The sequence below is a fragment of the Eublepharis macularius genome, chromosome 9, assembly GCF_028583425.1.
Source record: "Eublepharis macularius isolate TG4126 chromosome 9, MPM_Emac_v1.0, whole genome shotgun sequence".
Lineage (NCBI taxonomy): Eukaryota > Metazoa > Chordata > Lepidosauria > Squamata > Eublepharidae > Eublepharis > Eublepharis macularius.
In genome coordinates this window covers 16,101,700-16,121,766 of record NC_072798.1, presented here as the reverse complement: position 1 = coordinate 16,121,766, position 20,067 = coordinate 16,101,700, and the positions used below count along the sequence as shown (strand labels likewise).

At 42.3% G+C, this 20,067-nt stretch overlaps 1 protein-coding gene across 2 annotated transcripts in view; it reads left to right on the top strand.

Annotated features, from left to right (window-relative positions):
* Positions 1 to 19,547, top strand: part of AEBP2 (AE binding protein 2) — a 47,597-nt gene extending 28,050 nt beyond the window's left edge. Inside the window, exons 5-9 of one of the 2 annotated variants that reach the window (XM_054988187.1) lie at positions 2,294 to 2,418; positions 6,232 to 6,299; positions 15,028 to 15,141; positions 15,423 to 15,489; positions 17,585 to 19,547. In XM_054988187.1, coding sequence (XP_054844162.1) covers positions 2,294 to 2,418; positions 6,232 to 6,299; positions 15,028 to 15,141; positions 15,423 to 15,477 — 362 coding nt within the window. In that variant the 3' untranslated portion in view covers positions 15,478 to 15,489; positions 17,585 to 19,547. The remainder of the gene's footprint in view (positions 1 to 2,293; positions 2,419 to 6,231; positions 6,300 to 15,027; positions 15,142 to 15,422; positions 15,490 to 17,584) is intronic. The other variant, XM_054988188.1, reaches the window with a different exon arrangement.
* The last annotated feature ends 520 nt before the right edge of the window (positions 19,548 to 20,067 follow it).

The following is a 20,067-nucleotide window of genomic DNA, read 5'->3' as shown; positions in this document are numbered from 1 at the left end:
GAAGAGTAACCCTCTTTAAATAGTAAACAACACCAAAAAGCAAAAAAAAAAAAAAACCCAAGCAACAAAATACACACAAAGACCTTCTTGTCACTTGCTCCCTCTCCCTCCATCCTGCCTCGCTTCCCCCTCTCCCCACTGCCTTGAGGGAAAAAAGCCCAGGAAAGACCTGAAGAGAGAAGCTGGCCAGCTTTAAAATAACCATCACAGCGATTCCCAGATAAACCTGAATAATTTGGATATATTCAGGAATCCAGTATTCAGTATACCCAAACATATCCATATTTATCTGAGCACGCCAAATATACTAGAATAATACCGGCACGGTATTATTTAGGCATATTTTCTATTTGGGAATACTGAATCCCTCAAACACATAACATATTGTTTCAAAAAATATTTATCTTTACACACTAAAGACTGGAATATGTTGTGTATGTCTACAGTATCCATAGGAATTATCATTATCTAATCCTGTAGGCAGTCTTGTGTAAAAAAAGTCATGCTCTACATTTAAGTGCGTGACATCTTAAAAAGCATTTCATTTATTCCAAAAGTAGTAGTAATTCATAGTGAGGGTTGTTGTTTTTTTACTGAACCCCCTAAATTTCCCATTTTTCCCAGTGAAAAAAATTGGGGGGGAAAGGGCTTTGGAAAAAAGGGGACTTTCCAGGCCCTCACGTCCAATAAGTATACTGGAAATAGCTTTTTGAATCCCAACTCTGGTATTTGAATGTAGTCCATTTCTTTTCCTATTGCCTTTTGCAGCCTACTGTTGATAAAGCCTGATGTGGTAAATTCATATGTTCAGACAACTTTGCGAGGATTTAACATTTCAGGCTTGCAAACATGGTAAAGATAGCCAGTGCTTCTCTACAGAATCACGTTGCCAGTATTTCTGTTTTACAATGTAGCCCAGCCAAACCCTGCACTTGTGCACTTTACAACTTCAACTCAATGCAAAACCCCTTCTTGGGAATCACACATACTGATGCTGTAACAAGCAGGTAAACTGAAAAGATAACTTTTGTGTCTGCTTGTGATTAATTTCATGGTACCTGAACAGCTGCATATTTATGCTTTATAATCTACTAGTCCTGAATATGCAGCTTGGTTGAGGAAATAAGCTTCCTGCCTTTGAGGTTGTAAATTTAAATTTGAAAATATGAACATATTTAAACTGAGTCTTAAGAAAGAAGATGGTGAATGAGAAGAAGACCCTTATTATTGTGGTTAAAGTCTCTGGAAGGAAAAAAATTCTCCGGTTTGTAAAGGTTAGAATCACAGTTCTGAACGTTTGCGCTGGCTGTTGCTGTGATGCAGAAACATAATTTCATTTATGATGCTTTTGTATTCCTCACTGTTGTAATCAATAATCTGGCAGCGAATGAGCTGTATATATTTATTTTAGAGCATGCCGTGAATGAAAGAGCTGTTTAATGATAAATTAATATGCTTTCCCCTTTTTCTCATTTTTCCCACTGTAGATACACTTCTGTATACAGTGATACTCTCACGTTCTACTTCATGTGGTCTGTTAGCAGGCTAGCAAATACTTCAAGACCTAGCAAGTAACACCAGCCCTACACTGGACTTAAAACTATCTCAAACTTTTACCCACCATTTCTTGGAATTCTGGCTGAAAGAACGCCAATGTTCTTGCAGCCCAACTCCCATATATATTTAATTTTGCTGAGGTGATAGTGGAGATTAGTTCTTTCGTCTTGAAAGCCATGCTGGGGTGGGGATGTGTATAGTCATTCGCTTTGTTTTATTAACTGCAGAACTCTAACTTTTAAGCATACATTTAAATGGAAGCTTTCTGGGTTTATCAATAAACATAGTATGTCTTAGTATTATATACACAAAAGAGTTCACCTCCGTTGTAGCCTGAAGTATTCTTTTAAATTGCTTGTTTTGAGATCAGCTGCTAATTGCTGTTCAAACAGAGACAGAGTTTCTCCTTTTTAGTCGTTTGTTTACCCCAGCCCAAGTACCTACCAAAAAGTATGCTGCCTGCATGACATTGAATTGGTTAAATTTTGATAAACCAGAGTTAGCAATAGGAGTCATTAATATAGACTTGCCTCCTCTTTTGCCACCCTCAGAAGTAGAGGATGGAAGGGAAACATTTTAGCTGCTGTAGGAGTTAGTCCGTCTGATCCAAATTGGTTTTTCAACATGTGCAGTGAGAATTGTTGCTTTCTGCTGAAATAAGGTTAGCATATCTTAAATATTAGGATATTTAATCCTTACATTAGCATTGAAGATACTTTTTTTTCCCCCCTTTTAGCCAGACCACACGATTTCTTTGATGCACAAACTCTGGATGCTATACGACATCGAGCCATCTGCTTTAACCTCTCCGCTCACATAGAAAGTTTAGGAAAAGGCCACAGTGTCGTATTTCACAGTACTGTAAGTACCATACCAACTAAGGTGCTTGCAATTTATTATGTTATAAATTTTTAAACAGCCTTTCTGCTTAAACGTTTGGAAGTCCCCATGTTAGGGGAAAAGCTGGCGTTCTTGATGTATTGCATTCAGAATGCTCCTCATGCCAGAAATAGCCCACAAAGTTTGTGCCCTTGTGTATTCAAACAATCTAAGTGGCATCTGCCAGTGGCTCATATGGACAGATTTAATATTGGGCGCTTTTACAGACTTTAAAAAATAAAGAGTTCGTTGTAAGTATCAAAAGCCTAATTAATCAGAGAAAGTGTGGTATTATCATCATCTTTAAATATCTTGCCAGTGCCTTTGGAAAGAGTGGACCCAATTTCTGCTTTGCTTTTGTTCTAACTTCCTCCTCTTCCTCCTCCTGAAATCTGCTGTTTTCCCCCTGCTTTCACTAGCACCACGCTTCCTGCCTTCTCTTAACAAACTACTGCTTTCATTCAAACATCTTGCATTCTCTTCCTTTCCCCCCACTAATTTTCAGAAGGCCCAGTATTCATTCATTCAAAATATTCCACCTTTCCACCCAAACAAGGCCCCATGGTTGCAAGCAGCAACACATTGAAAATGTTTTTAAAAGCATTAAAATGTATTTAACAAAAGTGAAGATATATAAAAACCAGGGAGGAGGGCCAGTAAGAGTTTAGTGTGGGTATGTGAACCAAAAGAGGCGTGTTCACCAGTTGGTGGAAGACAACGGCAAACCTAAAGTCCAGAATGGGAAGGGGCATGGGTATCGGCTATAGCACTGCATGTTTACCTTAACCAGAAATAGTAGTGGCAGAAGCACCAATAAATCCAAGCACTCTGGAGAGCCGACTACAAGAACACACTTTTGTGTGAAATGCCAGTGATAATCCTAAGTGGCTCTGTGTAGGCACTGGTTTTCATAGCTGGGCTGACCAGCTGCTTCTGGCAACCCCACTTAGGAACCAGAGGAACAAATTCCCCTTATATCTTTGCTGCCCTGGCTGTTTCTCAGAATAGCACAGCAGGCCACATGTGCCACATATAGGGCTTCCCAAACTCTTGCCAGAGTTCTGATACAGTTTTAGTTTCCTCGGCAACTAACAGCCACAGTTGGTGGCCGAGGTTTCATGAGAAGGAGGAGTTCCTAAGAGTTTGGGAACCTGCATGAACAGCTGCTGGGCTGCTTTTCAGGACTCCTGGATCGGGATAAGGAGGAGTCACTTAGAGCCCCTGGGTCGGTAGGCGGTCAATGAGCAATTGACTGATGAGGATGGGAGGAGGTATCTACCACTTGTGACGATCTTCTCACGTCACCCTCATGTAGAGCTGACCCTGATGAAAAATGTGAACATCTGAAACTAAATTCAGATGATCCTTTAAATATGGTTTAAAGATTTGGGGAATATATCTCTTTGGGCTCTTTTATCTCTTCTCCTTGTAGTGATTTCTGCCTCCGTTTCTAGGGTTTTTCTAATCACAGTTATTCATCTCCAAACCACAATATGCAAATCCACTGCAAGCTATGATTTCAGATTTTTGGGGGGTGGCTTTCTAACAACGGAAGACTCTCAGTAATTCACATATGATTTAGGAAGCCATGGACCCCATTGAGTGGTCTAAAAGAACACCGTTGTTACTGCTCTATCCAGTGATTCTGGGGAGGATCTTTCCCATTTTGTAGGTCAGCTTTCTATTATTACTACTGTTATTAATTACACTATAGGAATAGACCTGTAGTTGGAAGGGCAGCCAAAATTAAAAATAAATAAATAAAATTGCTTGTTCTCTTAAAAATTCTGGTTTTGAGTCTTTTCCATTATTTTCCAGTAGAGGTCAGCAGAATTCCATTTATTTATACTTTCATTTCTGACTGAGGTTAATTTTTCAGATGCTCAACAATGTACCGGCTTATCCAGTTCGCTTTGCATCTGAGCAGTTCGTTTCTTCTTCATAGTACCAGTGCAGCTCACTCGATATGGGTGCTGTGTTTTATCAAGAGCTGAGTCCCGGAACTTTCTGAGAGCTCCAACCAGGGAGTTGGGGCTCCTGCCCCATTCTCTCAAGAGGAGGTTATGGCTAATCTGCGCATACCTCAAGGGTTTGGAATGAGTACCTTTCGGCTCAGTCATCTCACTCCAGCAGCAGTTCAGGGGACTTTTTGGAGCTTCTCTATATCTGAGCTTCTTGTCCAGTGTTTAGCATGATCAAAGCAGGGCTAGCAGAAAGCTTTGAGGTGCGTGGAGCGTGAGAAAGAAAGTGGTGCATATCTGTAATTCTATCACGCTAGGAAAATACAGAATAATGTTTAAGGAGAACATTAACCAGAGTATTTGATTTCTTTAATCATTAAACAGAACCCATCCTAGCTGAATAAATTCAAGCGATGGTAATTTTCGGGTTTTTTATCTTTTGGCAAGTATTATACCAACCATTTTGAGTATAGTGGATGAAATACCAGTATACTTTTTAGCAAAACTTATGTTTTAAGTGTTAACGGTACCTTACGTTTTCTGTCAGTGCCGTTTCCCAGGTATGAGTCATTGTGCTCTTTGTTGCTTTGGCCTTGCAGATAAATGGGTAGGTAGGTCACCCTCCGCTTTCTCTCCTCTAAGTCTGTCCCTTTGCTTTTCATACTAGTTCTTCTTTCTTGTTGACAGAGGGAGGAATCTGAAAACATTTCAAGCCTGTCTATCTCTCATCTCCCCTACCCCGCTGGAGGGAGGGGAGGCGCAGAATTCAGCATGCAGCCCTCGGAGGAGCAAACTCCTTTGGGGGGGGGCGGGTGCAATGTGCATAAATGCTGAATGAAAGAAAAAGAGACACATCCTCCAGTGCCATCATCAAGATTACAAGGAATGATGTATTGATTAATTTAGGTGCCTTGCTCACTGAGGTGGATTACAGAGTATGGAAGCAGCGGGAGGTAATCATAGAATATTGGACAGTGAATGAGCCACTGCAGTAAGACCAGGAGTACAGAATTGGACAACATTTTAAGCAACAGTGTCATCATATAGCATAAGATACCCAGTGAACAATGAAACTGGTCTAGGAATACAAATGAAATGTTAATGGGAACAGCAGACTGTCCAGGCCGGCCTGGCGTGAGCACTGCAGAATGTTGGTTTCCAAAGATCTGAGGCAACAAATGTAGTTCCCAACTCTGCCAAAGGGAAAGGGAGAGCCCTTGCCCAGCCCACAGAGTTGTAAGGGCTGTCTCGCTTAGTTACGTGTGGGCAGTACGTATTTTGATGCAAGCATTCACTTTCAAGCTTGCTTTACATAAGGAGAAATATAGAAGAGAATTCTTCTTTAGTTTTGTTTTTTGAAAAGCAGTGTCGACTTTGAAAATATGAAACTTAGTTCTTGGACATCTGTTTGGCTTACTTTGTATAAATATTTTTAAGCAGAATTCCAAGAATCTTAGCATTAAAGTGTTTAGAAAAGCAAGTTTCAAGCCCTCAAGGTTGGAGAGACAAACGAGTAGATTTTCATAGCAGCTTTTTCACTTAGCCTAACCATCACTGCCTCATCATGACCTCTAGCCTTCTGTCCCCACCTGTACAGTTGTTAATTGCTATGTAGTGTTATTTCAACAGTGACATTCCTTTGCTCTTCTCCTGGAAGAATAAGGAATAATGCTCAGTTTTATGAGCAATTATTGCTTTAAAAGAGAATGAAATAATGATTGGTAGTTGTGAAGGAACTATGATATTTATGTCTGCATTTGACCAAATGTTCTTAAAGCTAGTGAAGAGGATGCTCAGAAATGTTTCAAACAACTATTGTAATGGCTTTTGCTAGGTAATAGCAAAGAGAAAAGAGGATTCTGGAAAAATAAAACTGCTGCTTCACTGGACGCCGGAGGACATGTGAGTATACTCAGGTTCAGTGATAGACAAAATGTGGTTAATAGCAGCAGTTAGATTACCTGCTGTTCTGTTTATCAAATGAATGTAGAATGTACAATACAAATAAGTATACCATTAGTGTTCCCTTTCTTTCTTTCTTTCTTTCTTTCTTTCTTTCTTTCTTTCTTTCTTTCTTTCTTTCTTTCTTTCTTTCTTTCTTTCTTTCTTTCTTTCTTTCTTTCTTTCTTTCTTTCTTTCTTTCTTTCTTTCTTTCTTTCTTTCTTTCTTTCTTTCTTTCTTTCTTTGGCTAAATCATTGAACCTATCAGTAGTTACAACAATTTTGTTTGTTTGAAAAACAATTTGAGTACAATAAAATGTTGAAAACCACTTGGGAGGTGGAGATGGTCAAACAGGGAATGTTCATGATAAATGTGGAGATTTCTGTAAGGATTTTGGGAAATTTCTGGAAATTAGTATCACACCCTTAAGCTATCAAAACCTCAATTGAATTTCCAGAGCCTGCCTCTCAAATCATACTGATCTTTCATGTAATGTTGATGCTTATGTAGCTACCGTGGAGATTACAGTGAAATTAATCTTATGTATCTCTTGACTGATGGGTGAATAAAGCTGCCAGTTTCATGTATTGAACAGCCACTAGGATATCCAGCAAATAGTTCCTCAAACCATTCAGAAAACTGAGAGTATGTACTAGATTTAATGTTATCTTCTTTAGTATTTTGAACGTTCTTCCATATTTCAAAAAACAGTGAGAAATCCTAGTCCATCCCCAAACACTGATCTGAAAATTAAGCCTCTTATTGATATATACGTTATTGATCGCTTTTGTAAAAGTTCTCTGCTCAGTACATCTGGGAGACGTAGGCTATGTTTAAGTGACACAGCAGACTTTTAAAATTGGTGACTGGCACAGGCCCATCTTGTTTGCTGCCTCACTCCTTCCTCCCCTTGCATGTGGAGCAGTTGAAGTCTGCCTGATTTTGCTAGCCTTGAATCAAACTCCCAGTTTACTGTGATGTCTGAATGCGTGTAGCCTGGGCAAATTTTCAAGTGAATGTAGTTTGTTTCTTCTGCACAAAACCAGGTTTTAAAACCACAGTCAGGATTAGAATCCTGGTTCCGGAAAAAAATAACAATCCTGATTTCAGTACCCAAGACGTCCAAAGGGGGCTGTGTGTAATCAAAATGGAGGGAAAACTCTTTTTCTGTGCAGAAGTGGAAGGAGAAGGGAGCATGGCAGAGAAGCTGGATTCCTGCCCATCCTGAACATACAGAATTTAATCTTGACATCTCAGTGTAGCCGTTGTTTGCATGTACTTCAATGAAAGCAAGGATGCCTGTAGGGAAAGTGACTCTTGCCATGAATATCTACCAGATTGTTAAATCGAGCCACTAGTTACATAAAGTGTGTAGCTAAAGCTGCTTCACTCATTTATTTTGCTCTTCCAAAGGTAAGTTTCATTATACTTGTGGTTGAAACCATGATTTTCCATAGGCCAGGTTTTCGGCGTTAAAGACTATAAATCTGAAGCTCTTAACAGTTTGTATCCTTTAGGTCCAATCTAGATGGTGCTTTTTAACACATGACTGCCAGGGGGATTTGCAGTCGCACAGCAACTGCAAGTTCATCGGCGGTCTTCCTGTGCAGTCCCACATGGGACTGCGCACGCGCAGGCCTGCCGATCCCGGAGATTTTTACAGCTCTGAGCCACTAGGGGGCGTCCTCGCCTCTCATCGCGCATGCGCGGCCGCTTTTCCCGCCGAAAACGGCTCCTAAGAGGCGGGGCGCCCCCGACGTACCCTCAGTTCCTCTTTTGCCGCCGACTGAAGAGGTTCTTCTGGCTCTGTTGCTAGTGTTGGTTGGTCTTTTTGGAGTTGCGAAGATGTCGGACAAGGCCTTATTCAAGAGGTGTTCGACATGCGACAGAAAGATGACTAAATCTGATGGTCATAAGGAGTGCCTGTATTGTTTGGGAGAAACCCATAACCCACAGGCATGTAAGTTTTGCCGCACCTTTACTTCAAAGGCTAGGGCGGAACGTTCGGGGAGGCTCCAGGCTTATCTGTGGCGGCGGGCGATGGCGGTGACCGACACCGTTCGGAAGTGCAGGTCGTCTGCTGCGGAGGCATCGTCTACGCCGACTTCGAAATCGTCGCACAAGTCTCCGCACCCCCGCCCATCCCCGACCTCCACCGTTTCTAGACCTCCGAGCCCGACACCCGTGGCTCGGAGTCCTTCGATTCCGACGGTTCCCGCCCCGTCGGATCCGACGTTGGAGTTGAGACCTGAGACGGAACCGGCTGGTTCCAGCTTGGCTGACTCCCTCAGGAAGGAGTATCCTACCCCCTCGGAACCGAGGACTCCTCGAGTGGGATCGGTGTCGGAACCTTTGCCATCGGATCCGGTCACCCCTTCTCCTTCGGAAAAGAAGAAGAAGAGAAAGCACTCGTCTAAATCTGACAAGCAGGTGCTGGAGAGCGTGATTACCCCACAATCTGGGGGTACCCACTCACCCGTTCTTTCTCCGAATCGGATGGTCGGTTCCAGGGATGTTTCTTCCCCGAAGAGAACACCTGCATCCCGGCGATCACATGAGTCCGACGTTATTATGCTGGACAGACCCTTGACTCCGTCCGGGGCTCGCCGTTCACGTTCTCGTGACTCGTGGTCTTCACGTTCTTCTAGGGGCCGTCCGTCCCTTCGTTCGGACAGATATAGTCCTTATTCCTACAGGCGTCGTTATCGGGAAACCTCTTATGGTTCCGATCGTGATCGGAGGCGTCGTTCCCGCTCTCCTTCGTTCCGTGAAGTATCCATGGAGGGGTTCACTCACTCTCCGATTCCTTCAGACGCTGAGTATGAGCACCTCGCTGCCAGTAGATCCTATGATTCTCCTCCTTCCGATTCTCCTGACCGGGCGATTGGTCCTTCTGAAGAAGCATCGCCGACGGAGGATTTTCGTGCCTACAGTGAATTGCTTCAAAGGATGGCTAAGGCCCTTGAAATAGATGTGGTCTCCTCGGAACCACGCTCCAAGGATAAGATTTTAAAACATATGTACTCCGGGTCTACTCCGACCCTTGCCTTTCCTATGATTGAGGGCTTCGTTGAGCTCCTGGATGGTCTCAATTTAAAACCTGCATCTATTCCAGCAACCAATAAGAAGATTGAGAATTTGTATCGAGTGAAGGATGAGCATTGTCAGTTTCTATCCCTTCACCCACCTCCGTCTTCCCTTGTTACGGAAGATATGCAAGCAAAGCCTAAACAAGGGTCTCTATCTGTGCCTTCCGACAAGGACAGTAGAAAAATTGATTCTCTTGCCAGAAAGGTCTATGCTTCCTCGGCCTTTGGTATTAAGATCGCTAATTTTGCGGCCATGATGTCCGCTTATCAGCTGCTTCTGTGGACGAAGGTAGCCACCTTTGTCCCTCAATTGCCTGAGGACCAAAGGATCTTTCTCAGAGTAATACAGGAAGAAGCGGTCCGGTTGTCTAGACATCAGATTACCGTCAGTAGAAACATGGCTGATACCTCGGCCAGGGCCCTCCTATCTGCCCTGGTCCTGAGAAGGTTTGCATGGCTTAGGACCACGGCGCTGCCTCTTGAAACACGTTCCAAGGTGGAAGATCTTCCGTTTGAAGGACAACATTTGTTTTCTGACAAGACAGACGACTACTTGTCTAAAAAGCGTAAGGACAGGATGACTGCCCGTTCCTATGGAGTGACTCAACAACAGCAGGCTGGTCGTCCGCAATACAAGCCTTATCCTAGGTATAGGCAGCAACGATATCGGCCGTATTATACTTATGGTGCCCAACAGCAACGCCCGTATCAGACCCCGCAACCCTCCTTCCAGAGGAGGAGGCAAGGTGTCAAGAGCAGGCATGGCAGTAATCAACATCAACCCAAAGATTCTGGACAGACTCAGAAACAATTTTGACAATCACAGGGCCCTGATCCTCACTTTGGGGACAGGCTGGCCGTCTTCTTGTCTGAGTGGTGTACGATCACATCGGATACTTGGGTTCTGGATATAGTTAAAGTTGGATATAAAATTGAGTTTATTCAGTGGCCCAGTCTCTCGTGCCCTATTTTTTCGTCTCCGTCCCCTCAGCCCGGTGTGGTTTCGGAGCTATCTGCCTTATTGTTAAAAGGGGCTATTGAAGAAGTGTCGCCCTCTTCTCATCCCCTAGGGTTCTACTCTAGTCTCTTTGTGGTCGAGAAGAAGGATGGTGGCCTTCGCCCCATCCTGGATCTCCGGAAACTAAATAAGTGTATTAGGGTTCAGAAATTTAAAATGACCACATTACAATCAGTGTTGTCCCTTCTACCCTCTAATTCATGGTTTGGTGTCTTAGATCTCAAAGATGCCTATTTCCACATTTCTATTTTTCCAGATCATAGGAAGTTCCTACGGTTTACCTATGGCTCTAGGGTTTTTCAATACAGGGTTCTCCCCTTCGGGTTGTCCACGGCCCCTAGGGTGTTTACGAAGTGCGTGGCAGTAGTTATTGCCTTCCTTAGGACACAAGGTTGCTGCATTTTTCCGTACCTTGATGATTGGCTCCTAGTTGGCCATTCTGAGGACGATGTTTCTTCCCAAATTTCGATCACTTTGGCCACCTGCCTGCGGCTGGGCCTCTTTGTGAATCAGAAGAAATCCAAACTCACCCCGTCCAGGGTTATCCAATTTATTGGGGCTATTATTGATGGTGATCGAAATTTTGGTTTCCTACCCCAGGAAAGGGCTCTTAAAATTAAGGCCCTTGTCAGAAAGTTCAAGAGGTGTAGGTTTCAACCTGCCAGGCTCATTCAGGTTTTATTAGGTTATATGGCCTCTTGTACTGCTGTGGTTTCTCTGGCCAGGCTTCGCATGAGGCCGCTTCAACTCTGGTTCTCGCGGGCTTTTAGCCCTGAGAGAGACTCCCAAAGGAGGAAGTTGAGTGTTCCCCGTAAGGTCCTTTCCTCCCTTGAGTGGTGGTTGCAAGACGCTAACCTTTTTGGGGGTGTGACCTTTGGGTACGTGCAACCGGATATCGTTGTCACTACTGATGCCTCTATTTTGGGGTGGGGTGCTCACTGTCAGGGACTATTTGCTCACGGTTTGTGGGATGAGGTTGAAGGTACACATCATATCAACCTTCTGGAGTTACGAGCAGTTTATTATGCTTTATTGGCCTTTTCTGATTTAGTTTGTAATAAGACAGTACAAATTTTGACAGATAATACTACAACTATGTTTTATTTGAATAAGCAGGGTGGCACGTTGTCTAGCGTGCTGTGTATGGAGGCCCTGAAGATTTGGGATTGGGCTATTGCCCACTCAGTTTGGCTGATTGCTGTTCATATTCCAGGTGTGGATAATGTAATGGCTGACCGCCTTAGTAGACTGGAAGGGGACTCTCATGAGTGGTCTCTTCACAACAAATATTTACGTCCTGTCTTTGCAGAATGGGGTACCCCAGAGCTAGACCTCTTCGCTTCAGAAGAGAACTGCAAGACTCCCCAGTACTGTTCCAGAGGAGGCGTCGGCCTCGAGTCTCTTGGGGACGCATTTCAGTTAACTTGGTCAGGCCCTTTTTTCTACCTGTTTCCCCCGTTCCCGTTGTTAACCAGGGTGGTTTCCAAGATGCAGGTGGACGGGACGTCAGCCATTCTGATTACCCCGTATTGGCCGAGACAACCATGGTTCCATGCCATTCTGAGACTTCACAAGGGGATGTATCAATTCCCGGATCGCCCAGACCTATTGTCATTTCGAGGGGTCCTACATCACAGAGTGCATTCACTCAGACTGACGGCGTGGCTGATCCTTCAGGACACGGATTCTCCGCGGATGTGATGCACGTCCTCCAAAATGCCCGTCGTTCTTCGACTCGTCAGTCTTATTCCCTGAAATGGAATAAATTTTCTGGATGGTGCAGGGACAGAGGGGTAGACCCTGTTTCCTCCTCCCTCTCTGAGATTCTGGAATTTCTGTGGGGACTTAAACAGTCTGGTCTAGCTAATTCTTCTGTTAAGGTGTATTTGGCCGTTATTTCGGCTTTCCACCCTCCCATCGACAAGAAAACTGTTTTTTCCCATTACACATCTAAATTGTTTTTGAAAGGGCTTAATAATTTGTTTCCACCTATTAGGGTTTTAGTTCCACAGTGGTCCCTACCTTTGGTATTGACAAGGCTCATTTCTAAGCCGTTTGAGCCTTTGGCTACGTGCCCTATGAATCTTCTTTCCTTTAAAGTAGCCTTTTTGGTGGCTATCACCTCTGCCAGGAGGGTGGGGGAGCTGGCAGCTCTCTGTTGTGACCCTCCTTATCTAAATGTCCATCCGGATAAAGTAGTCCTTCGGACAAAAGTTGAGTTTTTGCCTAAAGTGGTATCAAAATTTCATTTGGCACAGGAAATTGTTTTACCTGTATTTTTTAAGGGTTTTTCCTCTGACGCGGAGCGTTCCCTTCATACCTTGGATGTGCGAAGGGCTCTCCTTTTTTATTTGGACAGAGTAAGGTCCTTCCGGAGAGACTCCCATCTTTTTGTTTCTTTTGCGGGCCCTAAGAAGGGTAAGAGAGCTAATTCTCAGACTTTGGCCCGTTGGGTGGTACAGGCTATACTGTTGTGTTATGAATGTGCTAACTTGCCTTGTCCGTTGGAGGTACATGCTCACTCCACTAGGTCTCAAGCGTCTTCGGCAGCCCTTTTTAGAGGTGTCCCGATGCAAGACATCTGTAAAGCGGCAACTTGGGCGTCTGCTGATACCTTTGTGAAGCATTATGCCTTGGATGTCTTGGACAGGAAAGAGGCGTCAGTCGGAACAGCTGTGCTGCAGTCTATCTTCCTGTCCTGATGTGCTTCCTCCTACCACCCAGGTATTTAAGCTTTGGAATCTCCCATGTGGGACTGCACAGGAAGACCGCCGATGAAAAACAGTGTTTCATACCTGTAACTGTTGTTCATCTAGGTCTTCCGTGCAGTAACACATACCCTCCCTCCTTCCCCGCTAATTCTCTTGGTACTTACCTTGCAGTCGGTGGCGAAAGAGGATCCGAGGGTACGTCGGGGGCGCCCCGCCTCTTAGGAGCCGTTTTCGGCGGGAAAAGCGGCCGCGCATGCGCGATGAGAGGCGAGGACGCCCCCTAGTGGCTCAGAGCTGTAAAAATCTCCGGGATCGGCAGGCCTGCGCGTGCGCAGTCCCATGTGTTACTGCACGGAAGACCTAGATGAACAACAGTTACAGGTATGAAACACTGTTTTTCTCCATGCAGACACAATTCTGAAATGCTTCAAGGGCCTGATTTGGGTCAGGATCATGGCACAGGGAGAAGAGAGGCTTGAGCCCCACCCCTGCAGTGGGGGCCCAAGCCAAATGGGGCTCCTGCAGTGCTTTGGAATTGAGTTTCCTTGAGGAAGCTCGCGTGGGCACTCAATCCCAAAGTGCTGCATGGACCTGATTTTGGTGTTCACGTGGTAAAAATAATGTCCTAGGGTTAAAAACAATGTCCTACCTATACAGCCTTAGTTGTATATGAAGCTATTTGCTTATTTATTTTTTAAAAAATTATGCCACACCTTTCTGCCCTCATTCGGGCTACCAAGGTGGCTCACAAAGTAAAAGATCTTTATCCACTGGCATAAGATAGCAACAGGAGACAGAAAAGTCTCCCGGGGGAGATAGTTCCAGAGTTTGGAGCCATTACTGTGAAGGCCCTATCACAGGATGCCACACTCCTAATCTTAGAACGTGGGAGCCCTCGAAACAGGGACTCAGAAGATGACCTTAGTGTTCGGGTAGGTTTGTAAGGGAGTAAGCAGTTCTCCCTCTTTGATGCATCAGGCATAGTAAGTTCAAGCTGCTGTCAGTTTTTGTTCATCCCCTCGTCATATTAAGTTAATCAGAACAAAAGGTTAATGTGAGTTGGCAGCCAAGTTCAAAAATTTACAATCTAAAAAACGCAGCATATGTTAGGTGGAGGCAAATTCTGCAGTCTGATCAGATTGTTTAAAATCCCCGAAGACCATGAGTCATGTGCAGGGTCACGAATCCAGCATTAGTGTTGCGCTCTAATCCTTGTCTTCATCCGCAATAGGTAACCACCCTCCTTCAATCCCTTAGTTAATTTCTAATGACCCATGGCCTCTTGGTCGGGAATATGTGTCTCTTGGTAAAGGAATGGAGTCTGTGGGCGAGATTATGTTTCGGCTAGGTAGTTTCTAGATTGTTTAATTGGTTATGCTTGTGCAGCATTTGTTAGCTCTGTATCAGATTTCTGCTAGTTTTCCAATTTTATGTTATCCAAACCCTGTTGCATTGTTTATTGGATGTCCCAGCTGTAGATCGTATTGACCTACGCTATGCAATCTGTTTGGAGTCTCAGTGAGAAAGGGGGCGGGGGGGAGCTGCAAATAACATAAATAATAAATAATATTGCCCTCACTTTGCATTATTTCAAATAATAATAATCTGCTTTTAAACCTGATGAATTGATCATCCAAAAGCACTTTCCTCTTAAAGTTGGCATTTAAACCAGTAAAGCAAGGCTTTTTAACATTCAAAAATGTTGCATTTCTAGGAGCTCATTCATTGGCCAACCTCCTGTACAGACGACTTATCAGTGATGATTTTTGTTTTAAAAAGGGCATTCAGAATGGCTGTTTGTACCACTTGTGATTATGGTGAGAAAAAGGGTTGACCATTTTTGAATACTTTTTATTTTATTTATTCATAGTCTGCCTGATGTGTGGGTAAATGAAAGTGAGCGACATCAGTTAAAAACTAAAGTAGTTCATTTATCAAAACTACCAAAAGATACTGCCTTGCTTCTGGACCCAAACATATACAGGTAACTTCCCAGTTTTGAATTTTCTCTTTTTTCAAGATGATCTTAAACCTCATTTAACTTTTTGAAGCTGATGCCAAGATTATTCAGGTGACCCTAACTTCTAAATTTCATTGAATCTTCCTTCATTCCTCCCCTCCCCGGTATCATCCAATAACGGCAGCATCCAGAAGTTAAGTTTTGAGGTTTAAGATCATGTAACAATTCTTGAACTCTAGTGACTGAGAAACAGGTAATGTGTGTATTTACCAAGTGTATTTTACTTTTTTGTGCTTGGTGTACAGAAAGTCTAGTAAAGGAGGTACATACAGTGGAATCCTGAAAGATCACTTCTGTTAAGATCACATACTGGTTTGTATACCAATTTTTGTATACCAATTTTTTTAAGTCCAAATTTATCTTTACATTTATTATAGTCCAATTGTAATACATGTGGTATTACTTTGAAATTTGCACTCAGTACAATATATATATTTTAATACACTGTCATAGTTCATTTTTGACTATCAGATGTTGCTTGAGATTGGATTCTCTAATCTGCTTCTTAAAGTTAATTTCTTTTGTATTAATGCTGTCGATGCCCACAACTATATCTTCTGTACATTTTTCTCAAAGGTAATCTGAAATGCTTTTAAAATAAATATGTATGAATGTATGAAACAAAAAACTTTGTCCTGCCATGGACAGTTCATGGGGCTTGCATTTTTTACTGCTGGAGTCATTCTGAAATGGAGAATGGGGTGTAGCCCAGGAAGAGGCATGCTGAACAATTCAATCCTGGGTCATGCCATCAAAAGGGAGCCTAGGCATTAGGGATGGAAAGGAGTGTTGCCTAAATCCTTTCAAAGCTGCTGTTAGTTGGAGGAGACTCTATTAGATGGCCCACCTGCTCTAACTCAGTGTAAGGCAACCATATGCTTTAGATGCTTTAGAGATGCTGTAGGCTGATCCTGCACTGGGCAGGGGGTTGGACTAGATGGTCTGTATGGCCCCTTCCAACTCTATGATTCTATGATTCATATGTTCCTGTATATCTTCAAACCTCATGGAGGTACCCTTGTTACTCTATTGCAGCAACAACCAAAAGGAATCTGTTGGTTCCTTAAAGGTTTGTCTTTAAGGTGCCTCAAGACTCCCCTTTTTGTTTTTTAAATTTTTTTTTGCATGAGTACATGGTTTGGTAGTATGAGGTCAGAAAATGTAATGAACACTACCAGTTTATCTGTCTCGTAAGCCTTTCAGTTTACCTTTCAGTTTCCAGTATTCTTAATTAATTGCTTTACATTTTGCTTTGGGAATTTTCTGGTGTGTCATTTTATTTCTCAGGAAAGCATACGCTGTTAATATTTATTCTAAACAGTAATCTTAATAGGTAATTACAAAAAACAATCATAACATGCTTCTTCTCATGATGCGCTTTCTCCTATTTTCAGGTATGCATAATGTATCTCAGATATTTAGAGGCAATTAGATTGCCATGTCATGGGCACTTACTGGAAAAGAAATTGCATTCAAATCATTAGGTAGGATCCAAAGAGACATGTGTGGTGCTTCCTGTACTCATGGGGGGGGGCTGTTCCCTGACCCCTCCCCCCAAGTTAGAGAGCCCTCTGAATCGGGGCCAGCTGTAGGGCTGGGGCTGCCATTGCAGGGAGAAATGAGCCTCCCCATACCCCATGCATCTTTACAGGTCTCTCTGGATTTGGCCTGTCTGATTAGAGCTGGGTGTTGAAACTAAATTACATCTCGGCAACATACTCAGTCTTCATCATGGGTTGTCTGATCTTTCAGCATATGTTTATGGGCTTGGACTAAATCAGACATACTTAAAGTGCTCTGAAGACATGCACAAAGAGCTGACTTTTTGGAGCCTGGAGTCAAATACTCGAACTCTCTGTGGCAGGGGTGGGGTGGGATGAAATCAGAACTCGTGGGCATCTTTTGCCGTCAAGCATTTTCACTGCATATTGTGTTCCATTGTAATCACCATAGCAATGAAAAATGTAGTTTGTGAATCCTGATAACGAAGGAATGTTAAAATTTATTTGACATTTTGAGAAGACACTAATGCAGTGGTTCTCAAACTGAAGAGTTGGGACCCAAAAAGTGGGTCACAACTCCCTTGCAGATTATTTGCAAAGCCAGGAAGAAGAAAAGGGTGAGCAGGAAGTGGAGGCTCTAGAAGGCTCCATAGCAACTGTGGGGTTGCCCTTTTGTAATATGTGAAATGGCCATGAAATTCTGGCTCAGTGTTAACTGATGTGCAATTCTTGTGTTTTATTTTGGGGAGGGGAGAAGTAGTGTGGAATTACATATCAATGAGTCCTGCAAAGTTCAGTAAATTATAGAGGTTAGTCCCAAAAGGTACAGCAAATTTAGATGTGGGTCCCACTTCAGAAAGTTTGAGAACCACTGCACTAACGCCATGTTTCCTCTTCCTTCCTAGAACAATGCCACAGAAGAGGTTGAAGAGGTAAAAGTCAGATCAGCGGGGACACTTCACCTACCGTCTTGTTCTCTGATCACGGAATTAGAACTGAAGTTGCACATTAGTCAGGCCCCCTCCAATCTCTCCACACCCAGCCGCCGACTGTAGGTGATAACCATCCTGTGAACTACATAGATGCGTCTGCGGAGTATATTCTGTCTCTTAAGTCAGTATACCTTCATGGAATGGTACGATGGGAGATGGGGCAAGCACTCGTCTGGCAATATAGTGGGCTTGATGGCTTTGCATGCTTGCTGCTTTTCTTTTAGTAGTTTTTCTGTTGCTCCTCTCTGGCGAAGTGGCGGGTGCTGTATTGCCACTTACAACCCTCCCCGCAGTTCCTTTTTGTAAACAAGCTTCTTGGGATCTTATCATTGGTAAAACTGAACGAATATACACTCGAGTCCTTCCCTCAGAAACTGGTGGATCCATAGTCACTTTTGTAAACTTGTGGTGTCCTATCACATAACCCTAATTGGTATTATCATGTTTAAGCAAATGGTGGTGGCATATTTCCATTTCTAGTGAAATATATATTTGAGAGGATGATGGATGTTAAATGTTGCTATATATCTCATCCTCTCTATAAGACTATTACTGTAAGTTAATAAGACTTCAATAACCTCTACAGAAAAAGTAGTGACTTTTTAAAAATTACTTGGCCTTTAAAACTCCTGTTTGCTTCTGAAGAACCTCTTTCCCCTTCCCCTTTTTGGCCTAAAAATTTCTAGATGTAAAAAAATGTATTTTTTAAAAAAAATAAAAGCATCTAGAAATACAATCGTTTATGCACCAAAGTTGGCTATGAAAAAGAAAAAAAATTGCTTCCTTGCTTTGCTAAGCAAGAAATTATGAATTTTCTTAACCTACAGGAATAGAAAAATGTGTGTATCTTGTTCGTCTTGTACGGAGACAAAAAATGTTGCATATAGATAAGATGTGGCTTGTAAATAATTTTGCAGATTTGTAATATATTTTTATATTATGAAAAGTATTGTAGATGTTTTTTCTAGAGGCATGGAAGTTAAAATGTATATATTATGGTAGAAATAATATTGAAGGATATTGTAATTCATTAGTGCTGCCAGAAGAATTTGTTTAAAAGCAAGCACCTTTCTTAACAATAAAAAAAAAGTCTTTTGGATTTCTAAGGGACTATATACTACTGTTGTGAGAACAAAAACACATTTAAAACATCCTTCCAGAGATCGTTGAGGGATGCACAGTATCCATAGGAAGTTTATGGCACTCATTGCTGGTAATGGATATGAAATCGGTCATTTCCTTGCTTGTTGGAAGGAACAAATGTAAAAAAAATATATATGGTGGCTATATGCAGTCAAACTGCATGATTAACCCTCCCTGTTTAGGAGGAATTTTCACATTACTACAGTGAATATAAATACCAGCTGTTTTTACACTAATTTTTTTTTAATTAAAATAGCAAAAAAAAAAAATCAACTCTCTGGAGAAATGTTTCTAATACCATAAACGGAGCCTATATTGGTGCTGGTGAGATGCTTACTTGGCTCCCAACGGGTTTAGAACATTGGAATTCCTTATTGAAGTGCACATTATAAGCACCACTAACATGGAATGGTTTCTGGAATAGTTGTTTAATAAAGGTATTTCATAAAGAACTGTAGCAATGTAACTATTTAAAAACACATGCAGTTTTTATTTTTTATTTGCTTGAGCACTTCAGTTACTGCTTAATCTTTATCTTGTATGGTCATCTGCAATTGCTTTGATTTTTTTAAGAAGTTATAAAATTGCCAAATAGGTGTTTTCAGATATAGTTTGTATTTGTATTTTTTTAATTTTATTGCTTCATGAGTTTCTTGTATGCCATTCATAATTGACAGATGATTGTAGACCTTGCCTGAGTATTTTTTCTAATAAAATGGAGCAAATACAACTACTTTTCAAGCTTCGAAACTTTCATCAAACCAACAGACTTTTAGAAACTACCAACAGAGGGTACTCATTAAATGAGTTTGTCTCATGCACTTGTTCGGTATCTTTTTTGATTAAAAGAGGATACTTTTAATGTTTTAGTACATTCTTTTTACTACAGTAAAGGTCCTATAAACATCCAAGAAAAGAATGCGGAGGGCGAGGGGATGCAGTGAGAAGGAAAATGCCAAGTGATGAGAGTGTCTGTTTTATCCTGTCACGGGGCTGGGATTAAATACAGGAATGGCTAGGTTTTTTGTGGGGGGAGTTTGTTGTGACAAATTGTTACACGTACAGTTCCATGCAGTGCTATTGAATGCAATGGAACATCGAAAGAATAAAACTGAGAATTGCGTTGTAAATGTTTTTAATTTTCTTACTACTGATGCGGTTTAGTAGGCTGGGTCTTCTTAACCAACATGTACAACAGTAACCCAGCAACTGCAAGTAGTATAGGCAATGTTGCCCTGGAGAACGGCTTGCTC